This window comes from Lonchura striata, chromosome 6, assembly GCF_050655825.1.
Source record: "Lonchura striata isolate lonStrDom1 chromosome 6, ASM5065582v1, whole genome shotgun sequence".
Lineage (NCBI taxonomy): Eukaryota > Metazoa > Chordata > Aves > Passeriformes > Estrildidae > Lonchura > Lonchura striata.
In genome coordinates, this window is record NC_140708.1 from 38,656,116 (window position 1) to 38,676,917 (window position 20,802).

The 20,802-nt window shown below is 44.5% G+C and overlaps 2 protein-coding genes across 4 annotated transcripts in view; one reads left to right on the top strand and one right to left on the bottom strand.

Annotated features, from left to right (window-relative positions):
- INSYN2A (inhibitory synaptic factor 2A) overlaps positions 1 to 16,917 on the bottom strand; it is a 46,446-nt gene extending 29,529 nt beyond the window's left edge. The window contains exons 1-2 of one of the 2 annotated variants that reach the window (XM_021526348.4): positions 15,651 to 16,917; positions 2,548 to 3,691 (exon numbers count right to left, since the gene is read on the bottom strand). In XM_021526348.4, the coding sequence (XP_021382023.1) occupies positions 2,548 to 3,686 (1,139 nt within the window). In that variant the 5' untranslated portion in view covers positions 3,687 to 3,691; positions 15,651 to 16,917. The other variant, XM_085582988.1, reaches the window with a different exon arrangement.
- The window catches only part of DOCK1 (dedicator of cytokinesis 1), a 268,915-nt gene that overhangs the window by 113,296 nt on the left and 134,817 nt on the right, over positions 1 to 20,802 (top strand). The gene's annotated exons all lie outside the window — the stretch shown is intronic.

Below are 20,802 nucleotides of genomic sequence, written 5' to 3' on the forward strand. Positions count from 1 at the left end.
AACACTGATTTCCTTAAAGGCAGAAAAATCTGATTAAGAAATTTAGGTGGGGCTTTGTTTTTTGCTTTTGGTGGTTTTTTTCCCCTTCATATTTTTTTTCTTCTCCCAGTAGGGTGTTATTTGTATTTGTTTCTTGTAGTGTGTTATTCTAAGGAATTTAATGCGCATCAGAAAAGCAGGTGAGTTCCATAAATACAAAATGTCTCTTGCTGTTCTAGCAGATGGAAGATGCTACAATAAACAGCAGAACTGCTTTAATTTCTTGATCTAAACTGACCTAAAACCTGGTTGTAACAAGCAAAAAGCTCAACATGCTGGCACTGAGGAGATGCATCACAGTTTACACAGGGTCTGTGGCAAAGAATGGTATAAGATGAATGCAGCAATTGGCAAGAATGACTCTAATAAAAGGATGGGGCAGCCTATTATTGCAGGAGTTGTGTAATTTGAGAGAGCTGGGGATAAAGACAGGCTTTGTGTTAATGATGTGTTGGTGTTTGCAGGAGAACAGGGTGTTCTCCCAGCTCTGGAGAGAGGCATCACTGCGGAAGGTCCCGAGCACAAAGCTGTGCAGTCTCCTTCCAAATCATCCACCAGCCACAAAATCAGAGGGGTCTGGAGTGCAGGGATTTGGAAATGTGCAAGTGTGCATTTCTCCTTCTTCTCCTTCCTCCCCATCCTGACACCCAGCACACCCAGCAGGGAGGGAGCAGGTCTGGGACACGTCAGGAGCACGTGCAGGGGCAGCTGGAAGCGGCTCCAAGTGTGAAGCAGTGCTAATAAATGGCTCTTCCTGGTCAGATGGAGTCTTGTAAACCCCAGGGCACGAGTCTGAGAGGCTGTAGAGATATTCTAAACTGGGATTTATGGATAATTTCACCATTTTAGGGCTAATACAGCTTTGTAAGGCTGACAGCTGCAGAAGAATTATCTGAAGACAATCCTGGATAGTTTGGCCAAAATCTGTTTTGGACAAATATATCCCAAAGGCAGGGATACACTCCTAACACTGGCTGCATTAAAAGCTCTGCTCTGTCGGAGCAATAAAAAAAATCTGTGTTTGTTGCACCTGTGGCTGTACTGTCTTTGGGAAGGGATAAAATCTGGATATGTAATTGTGTGGAGGAAGCAGAGTATTTATAGCAGGTGGCTCTGGGGGTGATGTGGGTGTTTGTGCACTCAGGGTTCTCGATGAGCGGGTGATGAGTTATGATGATGATGGAATAGTTTTCTGTATTTTGTCATTTGAAAACAGCTTGGCTGTTTTGGTTTTTTTTTGAAAACTTCTTGCAAAAGCTCCTGCAGTTTCTCTAAGTTAAGAAAGTCAGGAGAGTTCATTTTCTGAATAATAATTAAAGAAAATGAATTGAATTATAGAATTGATTTGGTTGGAAAAGGTCTTTAAGATCACTGAAACCTGTGTGGCTTTCAGGTAGGCCAAGAAACATCCCAGTCTGAATATCCAGGACTTGATAAGGTCCTTGATAATGGTAATTGGTAAGGATATAAATAATAATATAACCAGCTGTAAAATAAACTAACAACACAAACGTCTGACAGCAGGATCCAACAAAGATGACTTTTTAATGCCTAACGTGTTGAGTTTAAGGATTCATATGATTTCTATGTTCCTAAAGAAATTTAAAATAAAGATGTACCTTTCTGACTCAAACAAAAGCAGGTGTTGCTTCAAGTAGCATGAGCAGCCAGTTTTGTAATTTTAAAGTCCTGATCTCTTCTGGCAAATTGTGATTTAATTGCAGAAGTATTTCAAAACACACAAACAGCACACATACATTTTGAGGTATGTTCAGTGAATAAAGATGAAGGAACTAAGGCGAGTTAGTTGCAAAATACTTAAGGTGATAAAAGATGGGTTGAATTGTCCAGGTAAAGACTAAAAGTTGTACTGAGTTACAGTTTCAGTACCTTTAATGTCTTATGGGTTAATTTAAATAATGAGACCTAGGGATAAGGTTAATTTTGTTTCATTCTGCTTGAGTTTGTCATGTTTAGGGCTGTGTGAAAGTTATAAAGAAGACTTTGATATTCAAAATTTTCATTTCATTTCCTTCTGAAAGAAATACCATGAAAAATTCAGGTGAAAGGAAAACCAGACGAGATTCGTGTGCCATTAAGGGAATTACATTAGGAGTTGTAATAATATCCCTTAATCTTAAAAAGGTAAGTCTCTTACAGAATTAAGGTTTTGCTGCTGCTTTTCATGCCGTGTGAGGAATTACGGCTAATGCAAGTTGCTGATGTGAAAACATCCTCACTAATCCTGTTTGGAGAGCGGCTCGTTCTGTGCTCCTTAGAAGAGGCACAAGAAGATGTATTACGGGCCCTTCGTTAAATAATTACTTAATTGCACCCTGGGACTGGCAGATAGCAATCTGAATGCTGCTGGCAGGTTTCTCCTAAAGCAGCAAAACTCCGTGTGAGGAGCGCCACACGCGAGGCAGCGGGGGCGCGTCGGCATCAGCGAACTCAAGGTGAAAACAACATTTCAATCAACTCATACTCATTAAGAAGGCTTCTACTCACCCTTCCCTGTGAGCTTCTCCCTTCTCTAGCTCCTGTATAACACCCAACAGCACTTTGATGGTCTCCTGACTAGAGCTGATCAGGTTCTCCATCATCTGAAGCTGCGCTTTCAAGTCCACAACTTCGGTGTGAGGCACGATTTGTTGGCATTCCTGGCTCACGGCCACGGCCGTCCGGCAGGGCTGGCTCTCCTCCGCGGGCGCCACGTTGACCTGCGGGCTCTGGTCACCACATTCGGGGGCCGGGCACTGCGCCCGCGCCGCGCACGCTGGGGCATCCCTGCCCGGGGGCTGCACCCCGTTCAGCTGCACCGTCCTCCCGCCCTCCTCCTCCTCCTCGGGGCACGGCCCCCAGTCGCCCAGGTCGGGCTGCGAGGCCGGCAGGTACACGGTGGCCACTTCAGTCTTGAAGACCCTCCCGTGGAGGGGCTGGGCGGCCTCGTCGCTCGCCAGCCGCGCCGCCGGTGCTCTGCCCCGGCCGGGCGGCCGCGCCGGCTCCTCCCGGCCGCGCTCGGCCAAGTTGGGTGGAGGAGGTTCTTTGGGAGAGCTGTGCAAATCGCTGCTTTTCCAGGCCTCGGCGTCGTGCGCGGCGCGCTCGGAGACGTGGGAGATGAACTCGGCCGTCTGCAGGCTGCCGGCTTTCCTGCCCCACGCCGCGGCCTCGCCCGAGCCCCGGCCCTCCCTGTCCTTCACCTCGATCAGGAACCCGTTGTTCTCGCTCGGCAGCGTGTCCACCGTCGAGGCGCTTTTCAGAATATTCCCTTTTTTCCGGTCCAGAGGGAAGGTCTGGTAGCACTTCTTGAGATCAGGGGAAGTCTGCACTCCTGTGCTCTTGGTGACGTTGGGGATGGACCTGCGGGCGGGCACCGTCATGTACTTGCGATACGCCGTCTTGTAGGAGATGGCCTTGGCCTCCCTCTTGTCGGGGTCCTGCGTGGAGGAGGTGGAGAGCTGCTTGTCCCTCTGCTCGTTCTGGGCCTCGCAGATATCCTTGAACCTCACCTGGAGGGCTTTGTTCCGTTTCTTGATCTGCCGGTTGGGATCCAGCGCGTATTTCATCTCCAGCGCCAGGGAAGCCGCGGGCTCGACGTCGCTGTCCGAGGCGGTGAGTAAGCATTTGCTGGGCTCCTTACTCACCATGGTGCCTGCAGCCAAAAACAGTGCGAAAAGGCTCCAGTTACAACAGAAATGTTACTTTTCCCCCCTGAGGTTTTTGCAATATTTAAGCCACGTTCCTGTGATCCCACTGAAATGGATGTGACTCGCGACGGATGCGCTCGATTCCGTCGAGTCACAACCCTTGGTGGTTTTCTAGGGATTTGTATCAATCGTGTTTTGCCTCAATCTGTTGTGAAGGCCTGCTCCTCTGCGAGGAGGTTTCCTGGTGCCAGAAGTTGTTCCACAACGATTTTCCCAGGATGGGACCATGGCTGTCATGCCAGGGCTTCCCAGGAAGCAATTTCCTTCAGGAATATGTGCTCCCAGGAAGCCAGTCCTCTGAATTTACCCGACAGTTAGCAAAAACTACAGGGAAATTGAAAACCGAGTGTCTTTGTCCATGCGAAGAAAAACTGAGAGCTCTGCCCACCCTTAATTCTCCTTTAATGCAAATGTTTCGTAGCAAGAAGTGTCCAACTGGCATTATTTTTAGAGCGTGCTTGCTTACCAAACACATTTCTGCTGTGTAATGTATTCAGTGTTCTTTGCAAGGAATTAGTTGGTCGTTAGAGGTGTCATTATTTGGATTTTTATAAAAAATTTCCCCATAGCTAAAACTAAATGCAGATTAATTATTAGCAACTGGTTGGTAATGCTGGGTGTGTAAAATTTATGAATTAGTGAAGTTTTGGAGGAAGTCAGCAGTGCATCAATTAAGGTTTTGCTTCAAATGCAAAACAACTCATCCTTTCCTAGAAGCAGTAATGTGCCTTTACGATACAGCTGCTTATCCCAAAAAATCCTAAAGCACTAAAAACCTCCAAACCTGTGATGAATCACAGAAATTACTTAATCTGCCATTGAAATAAGAAGCTCCTCCTCAAAGAGGAGAAGATGCCAACTACTTAACACAGCATCTACCCAAAAAAACTCCAAAACCCCAAACCTCAGTGGTTGTACAGATCACAGAGGATCTGGAGTAGCTGCATAATTAAGATTTCATTTTTACACCTCATTTGAAGTTGTAATTTTTACTTTCCTGTTGTGCAGATTTCTCCCTGAGACGTGCTGAATTACCAAATTCCCATTTAATCCAAACATTCTGCATATATCTCCTGTTGAAACCCTCAGAGGGACTCAGGAGTACAATGTAAAACAAGTAAAGGGACTTTCAGGTGTACTTGAAATATGTTTTTAATTAAAATTCCTTTGTCTATTTAATAAAATATGTGGAACTCTTGAAGAGTTAAGTGCCATAATAGCATCTGTTTTAGAAAGCCAACTCAGGGGCACAAGGGAATGAATCCTTGACTAGTCTATATTTAAAGTAAGAAAGCTTAATGGGGAAATAATTTCCAGTAGAAAACGGAATGTTTATGAGGTTTAAAAGTAACACTTCCCTAAAGACACACACAGATGTGCATGGCACGGAGTCCAAGGTTGGACTTCTGGGTCAAAAATCTCATGAAAACATGTCATTCCTTAATGTTTTTTTCATGTTTTAATTCCCTGGCCCCGGTAATTTGTGAAGAAGGAACTGAAATATTCCAGAATCCCCCCAGTTTGCTTTTTTCTGTCTGACTTGTGATGCTCAGGGAGTGGTGAGGGAGCTGCAGTAGCTGGAGAAGGGGAGAAGTTTTTTGTGACTCTGATGTAGAGCAAAGTCTGTAGAAAAGCAAAAAGAAGAGAAAATTCAGGACAAAACCACTCAATTAATGGAATCTGAGATTGCCAGATTGCAGTTTTCAACTGGGTATTTTATACAAGCCTAAGATCTGATATCAAGGTGACCAAGTCCCTGTTTTGGGGGAAAAGAGAGAATAAAATGGAAATTCTAAGGGAGAGTCTGAAGATAAAACCAGAGTAGGGGCTTAAGATCAGTTATTCCTGTGCCCTTAACACATGAGGTACAAATTAGGACAGATTTTGAGGGGAATAAATCAACTACATTTGAGTGTCAGGAATTTTTTGTTCCAGTTGAAACCCTAAATAAGGAGTTGGAGGTGGGGGAACATCAATGTCCTGTCCTGGCTGCTTTGGGCTGTATTTTAATTGTAATTATGTTTTTGAGTGCCTTTATTTGAGGGACATTCTGCAAACAGAGCAGGTAGGGAGCCATCCATCTTTTTGGCTATCTAGAGCTGGAATTTTGGAAGTTTTAGTGAAAAATGTGCTGGCTAAGATAGAAACCTGGTCCTTTAGCTTGCAGCTGGACCACATAAAAATCTATTGTAAAAACTGCTGTCGAACCTCAAAACTCTGCACTTCAGAATTCCTGGAAGCAAATTTTCCACAACAGTCTGGTAAATTAGTGAGTTGACCAAAAAAAACCCTAAATACAAGAACACAACAGCCATTAGTTCTAAATCTGCCAGTAGGAGTTTCTGAGCTCACAAGAAATTGTGGCAAAAATGAAATGTTGCATTCACAAAGATGTTAAAATATTCAGTAACTGTGTCTGAAAAAGCTAGGTTTTTACCCAAAAAGGCTACAAAAATTGGCTGTTAGCTCTGAAAGTCACCCTTTAAACCATCTCTTAGGATTCCTTGGAGTTGTCAAAGTGAGTTTTTGGACACTTGGTTATTTGACAGCAGGATCCATGAACATGCAATTTATTTTCAAGTATTGGCTTGGTATTTCATTAGTCTGTTTGACCTGTCTGGATTTTCAGATTATTTTCCCTCCCACTTGAATCTCATAGTTTTTGGGGGCTACAGGATGGCTGGGTTTGTTTGGGATGACTTCCCATGAAATTCATGAAGTCCATAACCCAGCTGAAACCAGGAGTCTGCAGATGTCATCCAGAGTGGATAAATGGGGAACTTCATTCTGCAGTTAATTTTGAGCATGTCTTTAATAGCCAATAAATTGATCCTTCACCAAATTGCTTGTCTCCCTTTCCCAACTGCACGGGCCTGATTGATTTAGCTGATCCAGAGTTTTTTATTCCCACTAGTAGCTGGAAGTAATAATTGTAGATATATCAGTGATTAAGAATGACAACAACCAAAAGAAGTCGATTTTTTTTTTTTTTTGAAGCCTTGCTCGGATCTCTGTGCCTCTGAGGGGAACTCTCTGTGCTCAGCTGATAAAAGAACAGTTGAGGAAAGAGTCAATTGCGAGTTAGACACTTCACAAAGAAGAGTTGATAAAATGTTTCCTGTTTGGTTTCATTTTTGGGTTTGGACAGCGTGTTGCCTCCTATTTTGGGTTATTTGGGCACTGCCACAGCGCCGTCTCTGCAGGGCTTTTGGATACTTGAGGACATTTCTGAGCTGGAGTTCCTCAGTTTATGGCTCATGCTCTCAGGGGGGTCATAAAGCCTTTGAATTTGAATTTTAGTTGCAAATGCCAATTACATACAGATAATAGAGTTCAAGTTTTTTTTATCTGTACTTACGCCAAAGAGCTGGTTTGCTAAACTAAATACTTAAGTAATCACAAGCTTAGTTTTTCAGTTTTTAGCCTTGATTTGTTGATAAACTTGTGGCCGTTTATCCTTAAGCAGCATCCCTTTATGTCTGACTATGGAAATAAACTATTAAATAATAATACTAACTAAAAAAAGTGATGCACAGAGAAGCTTTGAGTGGGTATAAAATCTTCAGGGGAATTATGGAAGCCACCAGTTAGGTGGCACAAATCTTTGCAGGACCTTCACTCTGCATCCCAAACTCTGCAGAGTCACTGCTCTGGGAGGAGAATTACAGTGTGGAATTTCCAGACTGATTGGTTAATGAGGGGAGAGGAGATTTGGAACTCACCTTGCAATTTCCATTTTATCTCTGTCAGTTTTATGACACAGAAGCAGATTCAGGATGTGTTAATACACAGAGTGGGCTTAAACTTTGCACGTTCCAGATGCAGGTGGAAGGCAGAAATTTCAGTCTTTGGGCTTCCAGAGCAAGTGAAGGCTTTGGAGATGCAGCTGGAAACATCTGTGCACGTATTAAGAGCACACAGGATTCTGTGGATGGATGGATTGGCTTAAAATAATGCAAGGAATTGCAAATAATTGACTTTTTGCATGGGAAGTGATCTGCAGCATCTTTAGCTTCTGGGTATTTCCAGGCTGAACATTCTTCTTAGAAATCCCCACTGCCTCAGATATAATTTTATATGTCTAAATACCACCTTAAACCACTTATTTTCAAAAACTATTTGATGTCTGTAAGTCATAAGTGTATCTATGGAATATTTATATAATTGTACTGTTAAAAACCAGAAAGAACCTCAGATTTACTTTGTAGAAACAAATCCAGTATAGAAACCTAATGTTAATTCTAAATATCCCATACATTTTGACTTAATTAAATGAATATTTTTATTATATTTTCCAAGGAATCTAATTGTTAATTATCTGACATGTTGTTATGTTAAAAACTTAAAAATTATTTTATATCATCCTAAAAGTAATGTCCAGTAAAGAAGACTGCCATGATAAAAACATTGAAAAATATGAATTATCTTAGGCAGCTATTAATTACAAAAGTTGTTTACAGAAACTCTGCCTGTGTTAGGAAATTTTGGAGGGTTTTAATACAGAGTGACTGAGGGGAAACTCTGACTTTCAGATAAATCTGAGGATTGCAGGTATTCCCAGCTTTTAGGGGATAAAAAGGACTGATGAGAGGATTATTAGGAAAACTGCTGGGGTAGCCCAGCCTGTCTTTATTTCATCACAGAATCGTTCATGTAGAATAACAGACTTAGCAGTGCTGCTAAATGTCAAACCAGTATTTTTTTTTAAACTCTGTTTTGAAACCCTGCGGCGCTGAACTTGAATTTTGTCTCTCTTGAACTTCCTTATTTATTGCTCAGTACCCAAGTCATCCTCACTGCTGCATTTCCGAGTGCCTTGGAAGTCTTCCTTTGGAATGGTCGGGATCCTGTGGCATTGGATTTGTCTTTTCCCCCCTCCCATCCATCGGGAGGCTCTGGGAGAATGATGGATAAAGTCACAGCTGATGGCTGAGATACCCAATAAATGCCTTTAAATGCTCTTGTGAGCTTCAGCTTCAGAACTAAGTGGCAACAAATAAAATCGTTGTAAAACATAAAAATGTACGATTTAATAAGCCTGGAGACTTTTAGATAAAACAGGAATCTACTAGAAGATAAACTACTTAAAATTTTCTTTACAAACCAAGCCAGTTTCCCTGAATGGAGCTGGTAGAGGCAATTTTCTTTCATTTTGACATTTCTACTATGCTCTAGAAACACAAATTTTAATAATACTTAGGGTTTTTTTGCTTCCTGTATTGTTCATACATAAAATTAAAAGGAATCCATTCAATGTGATAAAATTCTGGAAAATAAGGGTTATTTTCCCCATAACAGATTTTTGCAAGGAATAGCACCATTAGCAGGAGATTTGCACTTGCACTAAAAACCAGTGTAGACTTATGGGGTGAGTTAATAACTATTAACTTCCCAGTGGAACAAACACAATGTCACAAGATACTCCCTGTGAATTCAGAGTGCTCTGAATCTCAAACATTTGCTGGGATTTAGTGGCCTGGAAAAAATAATGTCACTGTGAAGAGAGCGATGCTGATTTTTCTCCCTGTGCTCTGCAGCTCCGAGGACAGGAGCAGGGAAGGTTTCTTGAGCATTATTTTGCCATGAAAATCTGGGCAAGGCTTTGTCCCTGCTCCAAGGGGAAGAGGAAGAGCAGGATAGGTTGCTAGGAGAATCCCAAATAGTTCTGCTCACACTCTCCTGGCTTGCAGGAGTCCAAAAGCCACAGGACTTGCACTGGAAGGTTTTTCTTTTTTATGGGACTTTCTGGTAAATAATTTAAAGGGCAGGCTGTTAAAAACAAGGGTTTAAGGCAGTTCCTTATTGGCATTACTGTTGAATACTAAGTTTAATTGTTCTGAGTTGACATCAATAGGTTTTGTGGGTGTTTAAGGGAATAAAAAAAAAACCCAGGCAAATGACAGGGAAGAAACAGTGCTGCTCTTTAGCTTTGACCAACAGGGTTGTAAAACTGTCAGAGCTCTGCACAGAGGGAGCTGAATGCTGAGAACACAGAATCATGGAATGGTTTGGCTTGGAAAAGACCTTAAAGCTCATCCCATTCCACCCGTGCCATGGCAGGGACACCTCCCACTGTCCCAGGTTGCTCCAAGCCCTGTCCAGCCTGGCCTTGGACACTCAGGGATGATCAGACTGTGAGCACCTCCAGGAACTGCAGCTGGTTTTGTTCCTCCATCAGACATTTTCAAGTGTTGGGTGAAGAGGAAAAAGCAGGTAAGCAGGTCCCAGCTCCAGGCTTTGATGCTGCATCCTTAGTTTTGCCCTGCAGGTCAGAGCATTCCCTTGGGAATGCAGGTGATCCCTACAGATGGGAGGTGACAGTGACATTCCTGGGGTCAGTGCCTGTAAGGCACCAGAGCCTTGTCAGCTCTTCCTGCCTGGGTCAGGGCTCCAGGCACACAGGCTGGGGAGGGTGTGAGGTGTTGTTGAACAACTCAGCTGGGTAATTTAGGTCTAAAATATGACATCATTAATTAATGGATGTTAACTGGGGAATAGGATCTGTCTAGATGTGTTTCTGCACTCCACTGCTGGCAGTCACCACTAAATAAGAGCTGTGTCATTTGTCACCTTCTTGAGGAGCACTTTCCTGAATTTTCTGGTTTCAGGCAGGGTCTGGTTCTGCTGGAATTCTGAATTATCCGTGTACAAGTGGATCTAAGCATGGCAGTGTTGGGGAAATTGCACAGATCAGTCTGATTTCGCTAGAGCATTGTACAAAAATTCTTATTAATCACCCAAAAAGAGTTTTACTGGAGCAAAAATCTTCAGATGCAGGGGAATTATAGTCCCTAAAGCTGCAAAGCTTCCTCAGAGCTGGATCTAAGATGCTTCTGAAATCCTGGGAAGGAAGAGCTGAAGTCTTGTTTTAGGGGAAGTTGTCTTAAACTCCCCAAATCCCAGGTTCTCATCCAACAGGAGGACTCTGGGAGAGGGCTGATGGAAATTGCTCATTCCAGGGAACATAGTTTTGGTGGCACACAGTTTTGGTGGGAAGAACTACGTGGGAAATGAAGAGGGAAGCAAATACAGTGTGGAGCTGCTGAGTACATCACTCCCACGTTTTGTGGAGCTGGGACAACGTGGAATAGGATTTTAAAATAAACCTGGTGTCCTTGCCCATGGCAGGGGGTTGGAATGAGATGATCCTTAATGTCCTTCCAACCCAAACCACTCTGTGATTCTGGATTTTAGGATGGGCTGTTTGTGATAGGGATGATTAGGAAGTTTATTAAAGTAATGATTAAAGACCCTCTCAAGGATATTTTCTGGCTGGGGAAGGCACCACAACTGGCCACCAGACAGATAATTTGCATCACTTTTCTTGTGGTTTTGAGTGCTTTTATTACAAGTTGTGAATGCAGGAATGTACCACGTTCTTCTCACCAACTTGCTCAACAAAAACCACACGGATTCCTCTGGAATTCAGCAGTTTAGGCTCAGTCTCCAGAAGGGATCAGTGTTATCACTGTGAGCAGGCAGTTCAAGCATAATTTCTGCTGAATTACTCTCTCCAGCAGTGGGATGTTTTATCTGTCTCTTTGTCAGCTCCGTGGAGATATCACTGTGTTTTATTTGCCGATGGCCTTGATACACAGAAATGTATTCAACTGATCCACAAGTTAAATTTCTGTACTGGATATCTCCTCATTCATTTCTCTTTTCTGTTTGCAGGAGAGAATAATGAATATAATAACAAAATGGGTATGAACAAGCAATTGCTAATGGTTGGAAGGAGACTTCGGGCTTGTTGTAGATTTTGTGCTTATTCATAGATAAACACACCAAAATTAAATATTTTACTGAATTCCCTCTTCTTCCTTCTCCCAAGGAAGTAACTAACCAGACCAAAACTACTTGTGTTATAAACTTTTAAAATACAGTCCTGAATTTACATGCCTGTTTAAATGGGTTTGTCTTGGGCATCAGAGAGCCCCTGTTCCAGCTTTTAAAAAGTCATTTACACCATGGTTGGGCTTTGCAAGCTTTGACCTCACCAAAATTGTTCCAAACAATGCGATCACAACCTTGACATGAGAATTGGGGAAAAAAAATGGTAGAGAAGGGCAGCTGTAAAACAAGCAGGGAAGGTGGGCAAGAGCACAAAACAAGTAACTCCTTTTCTTTTTTGTGAGCTTGTGACAATTCCTCCTCGCTCAGACCAGATGGAAAGAGCTTCCTCTGCTTTTGTTTTTAAACTGGTTTAATTTGGTAACTACGTGGGCTTTATTTATAGGCTTGCTCCAGCAGTCATGGGCAGGCAAAAATAACAGCAGCAACCTGCTTCTCCTGCCCATGGATGTCACAAACATGAGTTAAAGCTGGGGTTTCTGAGATGTTTAACAACTATTTTTGATATGGGCTGAGTCTGAGACCAGAAATCAGCCAAGTCTAGGGAGAGGGACACGGTAGAGCTCCAGCACTTCTGTCTGCCAGGACAGAAATCTCTTGTAATGATTTAGAAGTTTGGATCTGCACCTGAACATAGCAAGACTTGAAGGCCTTCAGTCTTTTTAATGCCATCTGCGTTTAATTCAGACTTTGAAAATGGCCCTTACTCCTCTACGCTGCTCTGTATCAAACCCAGTGGATTTAGCTGGAAAAACTGGAGTAAAATCAGGCTTGGTGTCTTGTGCCACTAAAGGGGGAGAAAAATGCAAAGAGGACACCAAATGTTGCTGTTTGCTCACTGAATTGTTATTTTTGCACGCAGTTCTCTTTGCCTGGGAGACCTGAGCTGGGATGTCTTCATGGGAAGAAGCAGTTTTCAGGCACTGATCACCCTGACACAGAGCAAAAGCATGACCAGGGTGAACTGTTTCAGGAGTATTAAGGGATCACTTTTCTGCCTGAACGTAGTAAAATTGGAGTAAACAGCCTTCAAATGGGGACGTGCCGCTACAATAAGAGAATGCTCTGAGCACATTCCGTGTGGTCAATAACAATTTAAAATTGAGTGTCAGTACCCAGGGAGTCATACCTGTGTGTGTTCAGAGGTTATTCAGGATTTTCTAACCAAGTACCTGTTTTCAGAAGGTTGAATGTGGAGCTCCCACTGAATTTACCACTCTTGAGATTTTTTTTCCTTAAAATATGTTCATGATTTCATTTTCAGTAAGCCTATTTAATTTGCAAAGTGATTAGTAAAAATTCAAGGGAGTACTGGGCTATAAAATAGATTTGTTGCTTACATGTTTTTTAATATCTCAGACAAATTTTCAGCAGTTCTTTAAACTGTGCCTGTCATAAAGTAGAATATAAGAGCTTTTTATTAATAACTAGTTCAGATAATGACGTGAATTTTTTATGGGCTCAGATATTCTAGATTTACTGTCATTTCCTCAAGTGGGCATGAATTATGGGACTATACATCCCTAGTTCTCCCTGTCCTGTGCTCGGATAAGGAATGGCTTTGAGACATCACAGCTCAAGAGCTCTGTGGAGGTATCCTTACATTTTAGCAGGGATTTTTGGCAAGCTCTCAGGTTTCCCTGACTGGTTTCCCCATCAGTCACTGCAAAGGAATGGCATGGCTAAGTTGGCTTTTAAATGCTGCAGAAGCAGCCATTAGTGTTGGTACTTCCCTGCCTTCTGTACAAGCCCTGGCTGGGTTTGGGTTTTTGGGTTCCCAGGCAGTGTCCTGGTGCCGGTCTGGGAGGTGACACACGCTCCGTGACTCGGCACTTGGGCAGCTCCTGGTTTCTTCTCCACATCCTCCTTCCCTGTGCTCCTCTGCACTGCCCTTCCCACTCTTTTTGCTGAGTTAGTGATGTCTAGATTAGAATATGGGCTATGCTGTGTGTGCCCCTCGTGCAGAAATGCTCTGTCAGTGCAGTGGTTAACCGGGGGGAAAGGCAGCGAGGATCTCACCAGCTCCTTGTTCGTGAGCTCAGTTAATACAAGGGTGCATTGAATGCTAAGTGCTGGCCCTCTTGATAAGGAACTGAGCACTTTCTCTTGTGGTGCTCCTGCCCAGCTGGTTTTTTATGTGTTAGTCCCAGGGAAAAGCTCTGATTCCATCCAGGATTAGAATTATCTCAGGCATCTCGTTAAAAACACACATCGTTAATAATGACCGAGTCCTAAAGCACAAACATTTTTCATCAGGGGCATCGTGACATCCTTACAAAAAAGACCTAAAAAAAGCTGATTTAGTATCAGCTTTCCCCATCATGTGAAGGGAGGATGCTTTCAATGCAACAGCACCGTAAACTCTGGGGCAGGAATTTTATTTTAGAACTGTTGGAATTAGAACATTTCAGTTTGAGTCTCTGGATTAGCAGTGTACATTATGGATTTCCCCTGGAATTAGAGACCCTATGCCACCACTGTATAGCAGAATATCACCCTCCAGGTGATAAATTAGTAATACCTGAGCCCCAAGATATTTTCCTCTAAATATGAATTCTTAATGCCAGGAGAAAAGCCCAGCTTTTAACTTAGAACTGTTATTTGTACTCAGGGGGAACAGATCATTGTAGTCCAGACAGCCAGGCATGAGCAGGCTGGTGGAACACCAAGAGGCATCACATCAAGAGGGGATCCATTCCTCTCCCTGATTTCCTATTTTTACTATTGGTCTCTTGGCTTGGAATTCGACATTAGATTAATCCCAGTCCGTGGTTAGGACATAATTGCATATCATGTGATTTTATTTATTTATTTATTTATTTATAGCTAGGAGTTTTTCCATCTAGAAGCCAGATTTTAACCTTGATACATGCAGCATTCCTGGCAGCCCGGTAAATCCGAGCACGATCCAGCACTTAAACGGAGCGAATAAATTCCCGGTTTATATCAGACATGACCTGTAACTGGTTTGCTTTTCCTTAGCGCTTGCCAGCATTCAGCTGGGGGAAAAAGAAAGGATTCTCCGAGGCTGGGAGAAACAGGTCTTGCCAGATTTGCCGGTTGTAGAGCCTAATGAGTTAAATTCTCCTCCGTGCAGCATTTTAAGCTGCTTAGACGCACAAGGTCAAAGCAAAGCGCTCCATTCCCTATTCCGACTGAGCGGGGGGCACATCTCCCTTGGGACAGAGCCCTCGGGAGACGGTGACATAAGCAGGGAATCAATTCCCCGCTGCCAGCAGTGCAAGCTGTCCCTGTTTTGCCGGGGCTGGCAGATCCCATGGAACTGCAGTCCCGCATCCCCTCGCTGCCGTAACTCCCCCGAACGTGGCATGAAGTACCGGCGCCGAGGTCACGCCAGAGGGTTTTTACTGGCGAGGGAAGCACGATGGAATTGCAGAGCGGGAAGCTCGGGATGCCTTGCAGGGTGCAAGGACTGTGACTTTGGGGATGGTTCCCTGCTACCTTTTGTCCCGTTTTCTTACCGCGTTTCCACGGCATCCCCGGTTTCTGTGTGGTCGGTGATGGTGATGGGGGACTCGGGTGTGTTAAATCGGGAGAGCCCTGCACACTTCAGTGAATAGCAGCAGCTTCAGTCCCCGAGGAGGATTTTTGGGTTGGTTGGGCTTTTAATGAAGTGCCGTACTGCAAGTTGAGGGATGAACACATCCCGCGTTCCTCCATCGCCGCTGTACGGACACTTCATTAGGACGGCTGAAGTTAATAAGCAGCGGTAGTTCCTCGCCATCAGCCATGTGAAAAGCCAAAGCACTTCGTGCATCCTCCAGAAATCCTCCGGCCACCCCTCTCCCCTCCCCGGCACCGCTGGAAGGGGAGCAGGCAAAGAAACGCTGGCATTTTTCTAGAAGAAAGTCGCGTATCGGGATATTCTCTCCTTATCCGTCACCAAAGTTATTGGATGCAGGAGCTGTTCGCAGGCAGGCAGATACGCTATTGCATAACGCTGGCGCTCAGCGCCAGCCTTTCTCCTCCTCATCCCTACCAAGTTTTCCGCCGGCAGAACCAGCGGAGCGGGGGATTTCGGGGGCGCCTTACCTTGTGCTTCCTCACGCAGAAGCGGCGGTCTGGGCGAGCATCTCCCTCCAGCCGCCGGGGCGAGCTGGGCGTCAGAGCCTGGGCGCCGGGGCGCATCTGCCGCGGAGCCGCCGCGCCGCCGCCGCGCTGCCCCGCCGCCCTCATGGGCTGCGGCGGGGGCTCGCTCTCGGGGGTCCCCTCGGCCGGCTCCCCGCCGAGGGGAACTTGTTGAGCGGGACCGGCGGGCGTCCCCCAGCCGGCCGGGAGCGGGGAGGAGGAGCCGGGGGCCGGGCTGGCGGCGGGGGCGGGCGGGGGAGGTGGGATGGAGCGGTGCCGCGCAAAGGAGGGGAGAAGCGCGGAGCTGGCAGGCTCGCTGAGAAGGTTTATTTATTCCTCCCGTTCCCCCTGCGCGGGGTTCATTAATAAGGGAGCCGTGCACGCCGGCTCCGCGCTGCCCGGGTTTCCAGTCGCGCTACGGGAGCGGTGGAGCAGCCGCAGAGTGGGTGATGCTGATCCATTGGGAATTTCAGCGAAGCGCTGGGTTAAAGCTACACGGCTGCCTTTTATTGGGAGGGAAAGTGTTTGAGGTGCTAAAGGAGTAGCTGCTCCCATTTGCTTTTAAACCTTCCGTAAAATGGACGCGAGTTCGTAGCGAAGCAGTTTGGCAGAGGAGATCGATGAACGTGATAATCCGCGTAGAACTTGAATCCCCTTTCCTCCTTTTCTCTCGTTGTACAGAGGGTTTAGCAGCGGTGTTTTCCACTATAAAAAAAAAAAAAAAAAAAAAGTTGGGAGTTTAATAGGTCGTGTGTATTTTACCTGAGTGATAGATAGAAAACGCCATGAGATGTGTGAGAACTGCTCCGATTTTCATTTGGAGATTCCCAGGAGTTTTGCTGTTCAATAAATACTTTCCAGCAGGAAAGTCCCCTAGCCCAGGTGCCAGCAGGTGTGGGCCACGAAGTTCCTTTGTCACAGCACTGCCTTCACCACGGATGTCGATGAGGGTTATTGATTTTGGGGGTTACTGAAGCTTCCCCTGACTTGAAAAGAGCGGCTGGACCAGCCCGAAATGTTGCAGCACGACCCGCACGCCACAGCAGGCTGGATGAGCGATGCAGCAGAAGCACGGGCTCGGCTGCTGGGTGTGTTTTGGAGAGAACGAGCTGGAGCAGCCCATGGCAGCAGGACCCGCGGTGCTGCGGCACCGGGCCGGGCAGGCGGTGCGCTGGGGCGGGGTGCGGCTGGACCCGGGGCTCCGTGCGGGGCTGAGCTCGCTGTGGCTGTGCAGGAGCGGAGCAGAGCGCTGCTCAGCACTGCACACAGACAGCAGAGGGCAGCTCTGCCGGGCTGCCACCTGTGCAGGTGCTCCCACTGCCCTCCTCCCTCTGCTCCTTATCTCTGCTGCTGATCCCTAAATCGGGGTGCCCTCCACACCACCCACTGCTCTGCCCTGCCACAGCTTTGATCACACTGAGCATCTCTCGTGGTGTTTTATCAGAGATACGCTTTTTTCCCAAAGAACTTCGGTATCGACCTGCTTATTGATGCAACAGCAACCACCACGCTGTTGTTTTTTTTTTTTCTTTTCGGTTTTCTTCCCAGCAGTGCTGACTTGCTGTATTCCAGGTCCTCTGTGGATTTCGCTCTGCGAAAATGAACGTGGTTTTGGCTGCAGCCTGGGTACAGATGTGGGTAAAATTACATGGTAGGGTGACCACGTCTGAAATAACGCAGGCTACTTCCTCAGAGCCAACAGATCAGTGGTAGGAGATGCTGTTGCTTTTTCACAAGCTGAAAATGTGAGTTTATCCAGCCCGTGATTACTGTAGAGAAATACTATAACTCGATATCCTGAGTGACTTGAAAGGAGAATCTGTCTGACAGAAGCAGAAGTTAAACATCATTCTTGTCTTCTCCATAATGATATTTAGAAGCTGTTGTCTCAAGGCTGATTAGTCTTGCACAGCATTATTCATATGCCCCACTTATAAACTGTACAGCATCTTCCGGAGATTCTTAGGGAATTAAAAAGTATTTTCTGATGTGGACCAGATTCATGTGTAACTGCTGACACCATTGGTGTATACAGGGATTTTTTAAAATCAGGGTTTGTGAAAAATGAAGTGTTTTGTGATTATCATGCTTCATGTTACTGTAACAGCACATAGAAGTAAATACACTGGGAAATTGGAAATGCTTCATCACCCCATTTGTCAATATTTTAGCCTTTAAAAATGCTGAGCATGACTGTTGCATAATGAAATGTAGTGTTGAAGAGATGCTTGAGAAGGGAAGAGTGGGGTTGGGTTTCAACCTGAGAGGGTGCAAAGATAAAAGAGACAATTAACTGTAGTTGTTTTAGGTTATAAATGCATTTCTCCCTTATGGAGTGTCCTGCCTTCCCAGATTGGCTTTTTCTCCCTGTGTGTGTCAGGGAGGAGTGAGCACTGCTTGGGGCTGCAGTGACATGTGCAGGTGGAAGTCCTGCCTTGGAATTCTGGGGGCAGGGAGAAAAGCAGGGCTTGGAGAGCAGAGAGAAGGAGTTTTAGTGGCATTCTTTGTGGAGAAGTACAGTGAGGGGCTCTTCTCCCTCACTGCTAAGTGCACCATAAATTCAGGGAGGCACCTGTATTTAGAAATATTCATCACACACAGCCTGGTGTTACAGACTTCAGGTTTTACGTGATTTTTTTTTTTCTTACATTCAGTTTCTGAGGACACATCTGGGTGGCTGTGGGAGGGTCAGCCTGGCATGTCCTCCCACAGTCAGGTTTTGGCTCAAGGACTGTCCCAGGAAATGCTGTGCCTGGGGGGGATTTTTTTGCAGTGCAGCTGCTCTGTAGGATTATGCTGCTCTAGAACACACAGGTCCGACAGTGCAACACCAAAATGTAATTTTTTGGAACAGTCTCTGAAGTTCTTGTGGAGGAAAGCTTGGATGCAGCTCAGGGAAAAGCTTGTGGCAGCCAGAGCTTGAATTACCTGCCAGGTGTTTGGTGATCACCAGTGTGGGGAAGGAGGATGATAAACCAGCACCAGTGGGATTTTCTAATTATATTAGGAGGCATAATTGAAGTCCCAACACTACATGCCTGAGCTGGGTTCCCAGGGATATTAATTCCTTAGAACCAGGCTAATCTATGGTAGAACTTCCCACCTGTGTTGGAGATGAACGAAGAGTGAAGTTCACTTGATTTGAAGCAGAGCTGTGGACAAAGTTATGCCTTTTCTCTCTGTACTCACTTGGGACCAGTGCTATCATTCAGTCTTTGCTAAAACCGAGTATTTTTACATTGTTGAACCTTCATTCCTATTAATTAGGTGGCTATTTCCATGCCTTTAGATGATAACTGTCTGGCTTTCTGGGCTAAATTGGTAATTAATTTGTTTCCTCCAACCTGCCAGTAAAACAGAAATGGAGGGATGGTAAATATTAAATATAATATCTTCTCCAGCTGTGGTGAAGGCAAACTTGGCTGGAATTTAAAACAGGTCTTGATGCAGTCCACTCCTTGGAGGAGCTCCTTGCTTTTGGGGGAGGATATTTTCTGTTTGGCTGTGATGCAAAAAAAGGTCTCTTGGAGTCATGTTTGCCAGAAATTTGGGAGATTTGTTGGAGTGTCTTCCTCCATAACAAGTCTTTTCCATGAGCTTGGAAAATTCATTTGAGCCTATGCTGATGTCAGTTCTTTATACATAAAGTGCTAATTCCACGTCTCTTTACTTAAAGGAACATTTTGAAGATAAAGTGGATTTAAGAATATGTGTCTAATACCCATAATACCTGTGTGCAGCTGAAATATTAAACAGCTGATTGAGGGAACTGCTCTTTGTGGGTTTTCTGCTCGGAGAAGAAAAATGCTGAGTAACCTCATTAGCTCTGATGGTTATTTCTGTGCTTCGTTGGGATAAGAATGAGCAGCATTTAGTTCTTTCTCTCAATTTCCCATCGTACAGATCATTGGAAGAAAAATAGAACAGCAGGTCTCAGCAGCTAAAGCTGAGATTTTGGGTTCCAGTTGAATGCTGTCTCGTCAGGAGCCCAAATTGCTGGAGATGTTTATCAAGAAAATCTTGATTTTCTTGGGACTGGAGTGGGAGTTTTGTCATATTTTCACTGTGTTTATAGTTCAGAAAAGTTCCTTTTCAGCACACAGATGTTTTTGGGAAGGGAACTGAAGTGGTGATGGGAAAGCCTTGGTTGTTCTTCCAAGGATGGGGATTCTGAGCTGCTTTCCCATGGTGTGGAATCACGTCCCTGATAAAGATGTTCTCAGTAGAGGCCAAATTCTGCTTCCATTTTCATGCAGCCTGTACAGTTGGGAAATAAATGAAGGTCTGGGAGAGCGTGATGTATGAGCCCCTAAATGGCTGCATTTTGTTCATATTTGAAAGGCAGTTCAGGCTGTCGTCATTACTGATGACTTGTGCTTTTAGAGCCCTTCTTTTTGCATTTCAGAAATCCTTTGTGCCCATCTGAATAATAAATCACCCTGTTTGATTTGCTCACTGAGAACAAATGGGAAATTACATCCTTGTTAAGATGTCTTGAAGAACTGTGGAAGTGTGGGGGAATGTTTTTAAAGGAACATTCTGCCAACTTTGTTAATATCTCTTTTGTTTTATGACCTTCCCAAATTCCAGGGTTTTCTCTCTGACTGCTTTATAGCAAAGGGAAAAAATCATGCCCTGCTTAAAAATAAAAACCAACAAATCTGGTCATACTTTTGATTGCCTTTAGATAAATGGTTTCAGTTTTAACCACCTAATGAAATGTGGGATGAGCATGAATTTCATCTTCAAACTCAAGTTATGGGCAGCAAAAAGGCAAATCCAACAAATAATGGGGATACTTGCATCTGATTCCTATTTGCTCTTTGGTGGAATAATATATTATTTATACAACATTGATTTCATTAGATGGAGGATTTAATGCAACTTTTCTGTCAAAGTGGAGAACATTCGATGTAATAAAGTAATGTAAACTCCCAAAGCCTCAGGAAGGTTTTCTCATTTGAAATATTGAACTATTTAAAGTTTGAACATAGCATAAAAATACAGACTTTTATGTGCTTTTGCATGTTGCCTTCAAGTTAGAAGCCCAGGGAGCAGCCTGGTCCTAATGCATAACAGAAAAAACCAAGCTGAAATTAAATGTGTTAAACAAGTG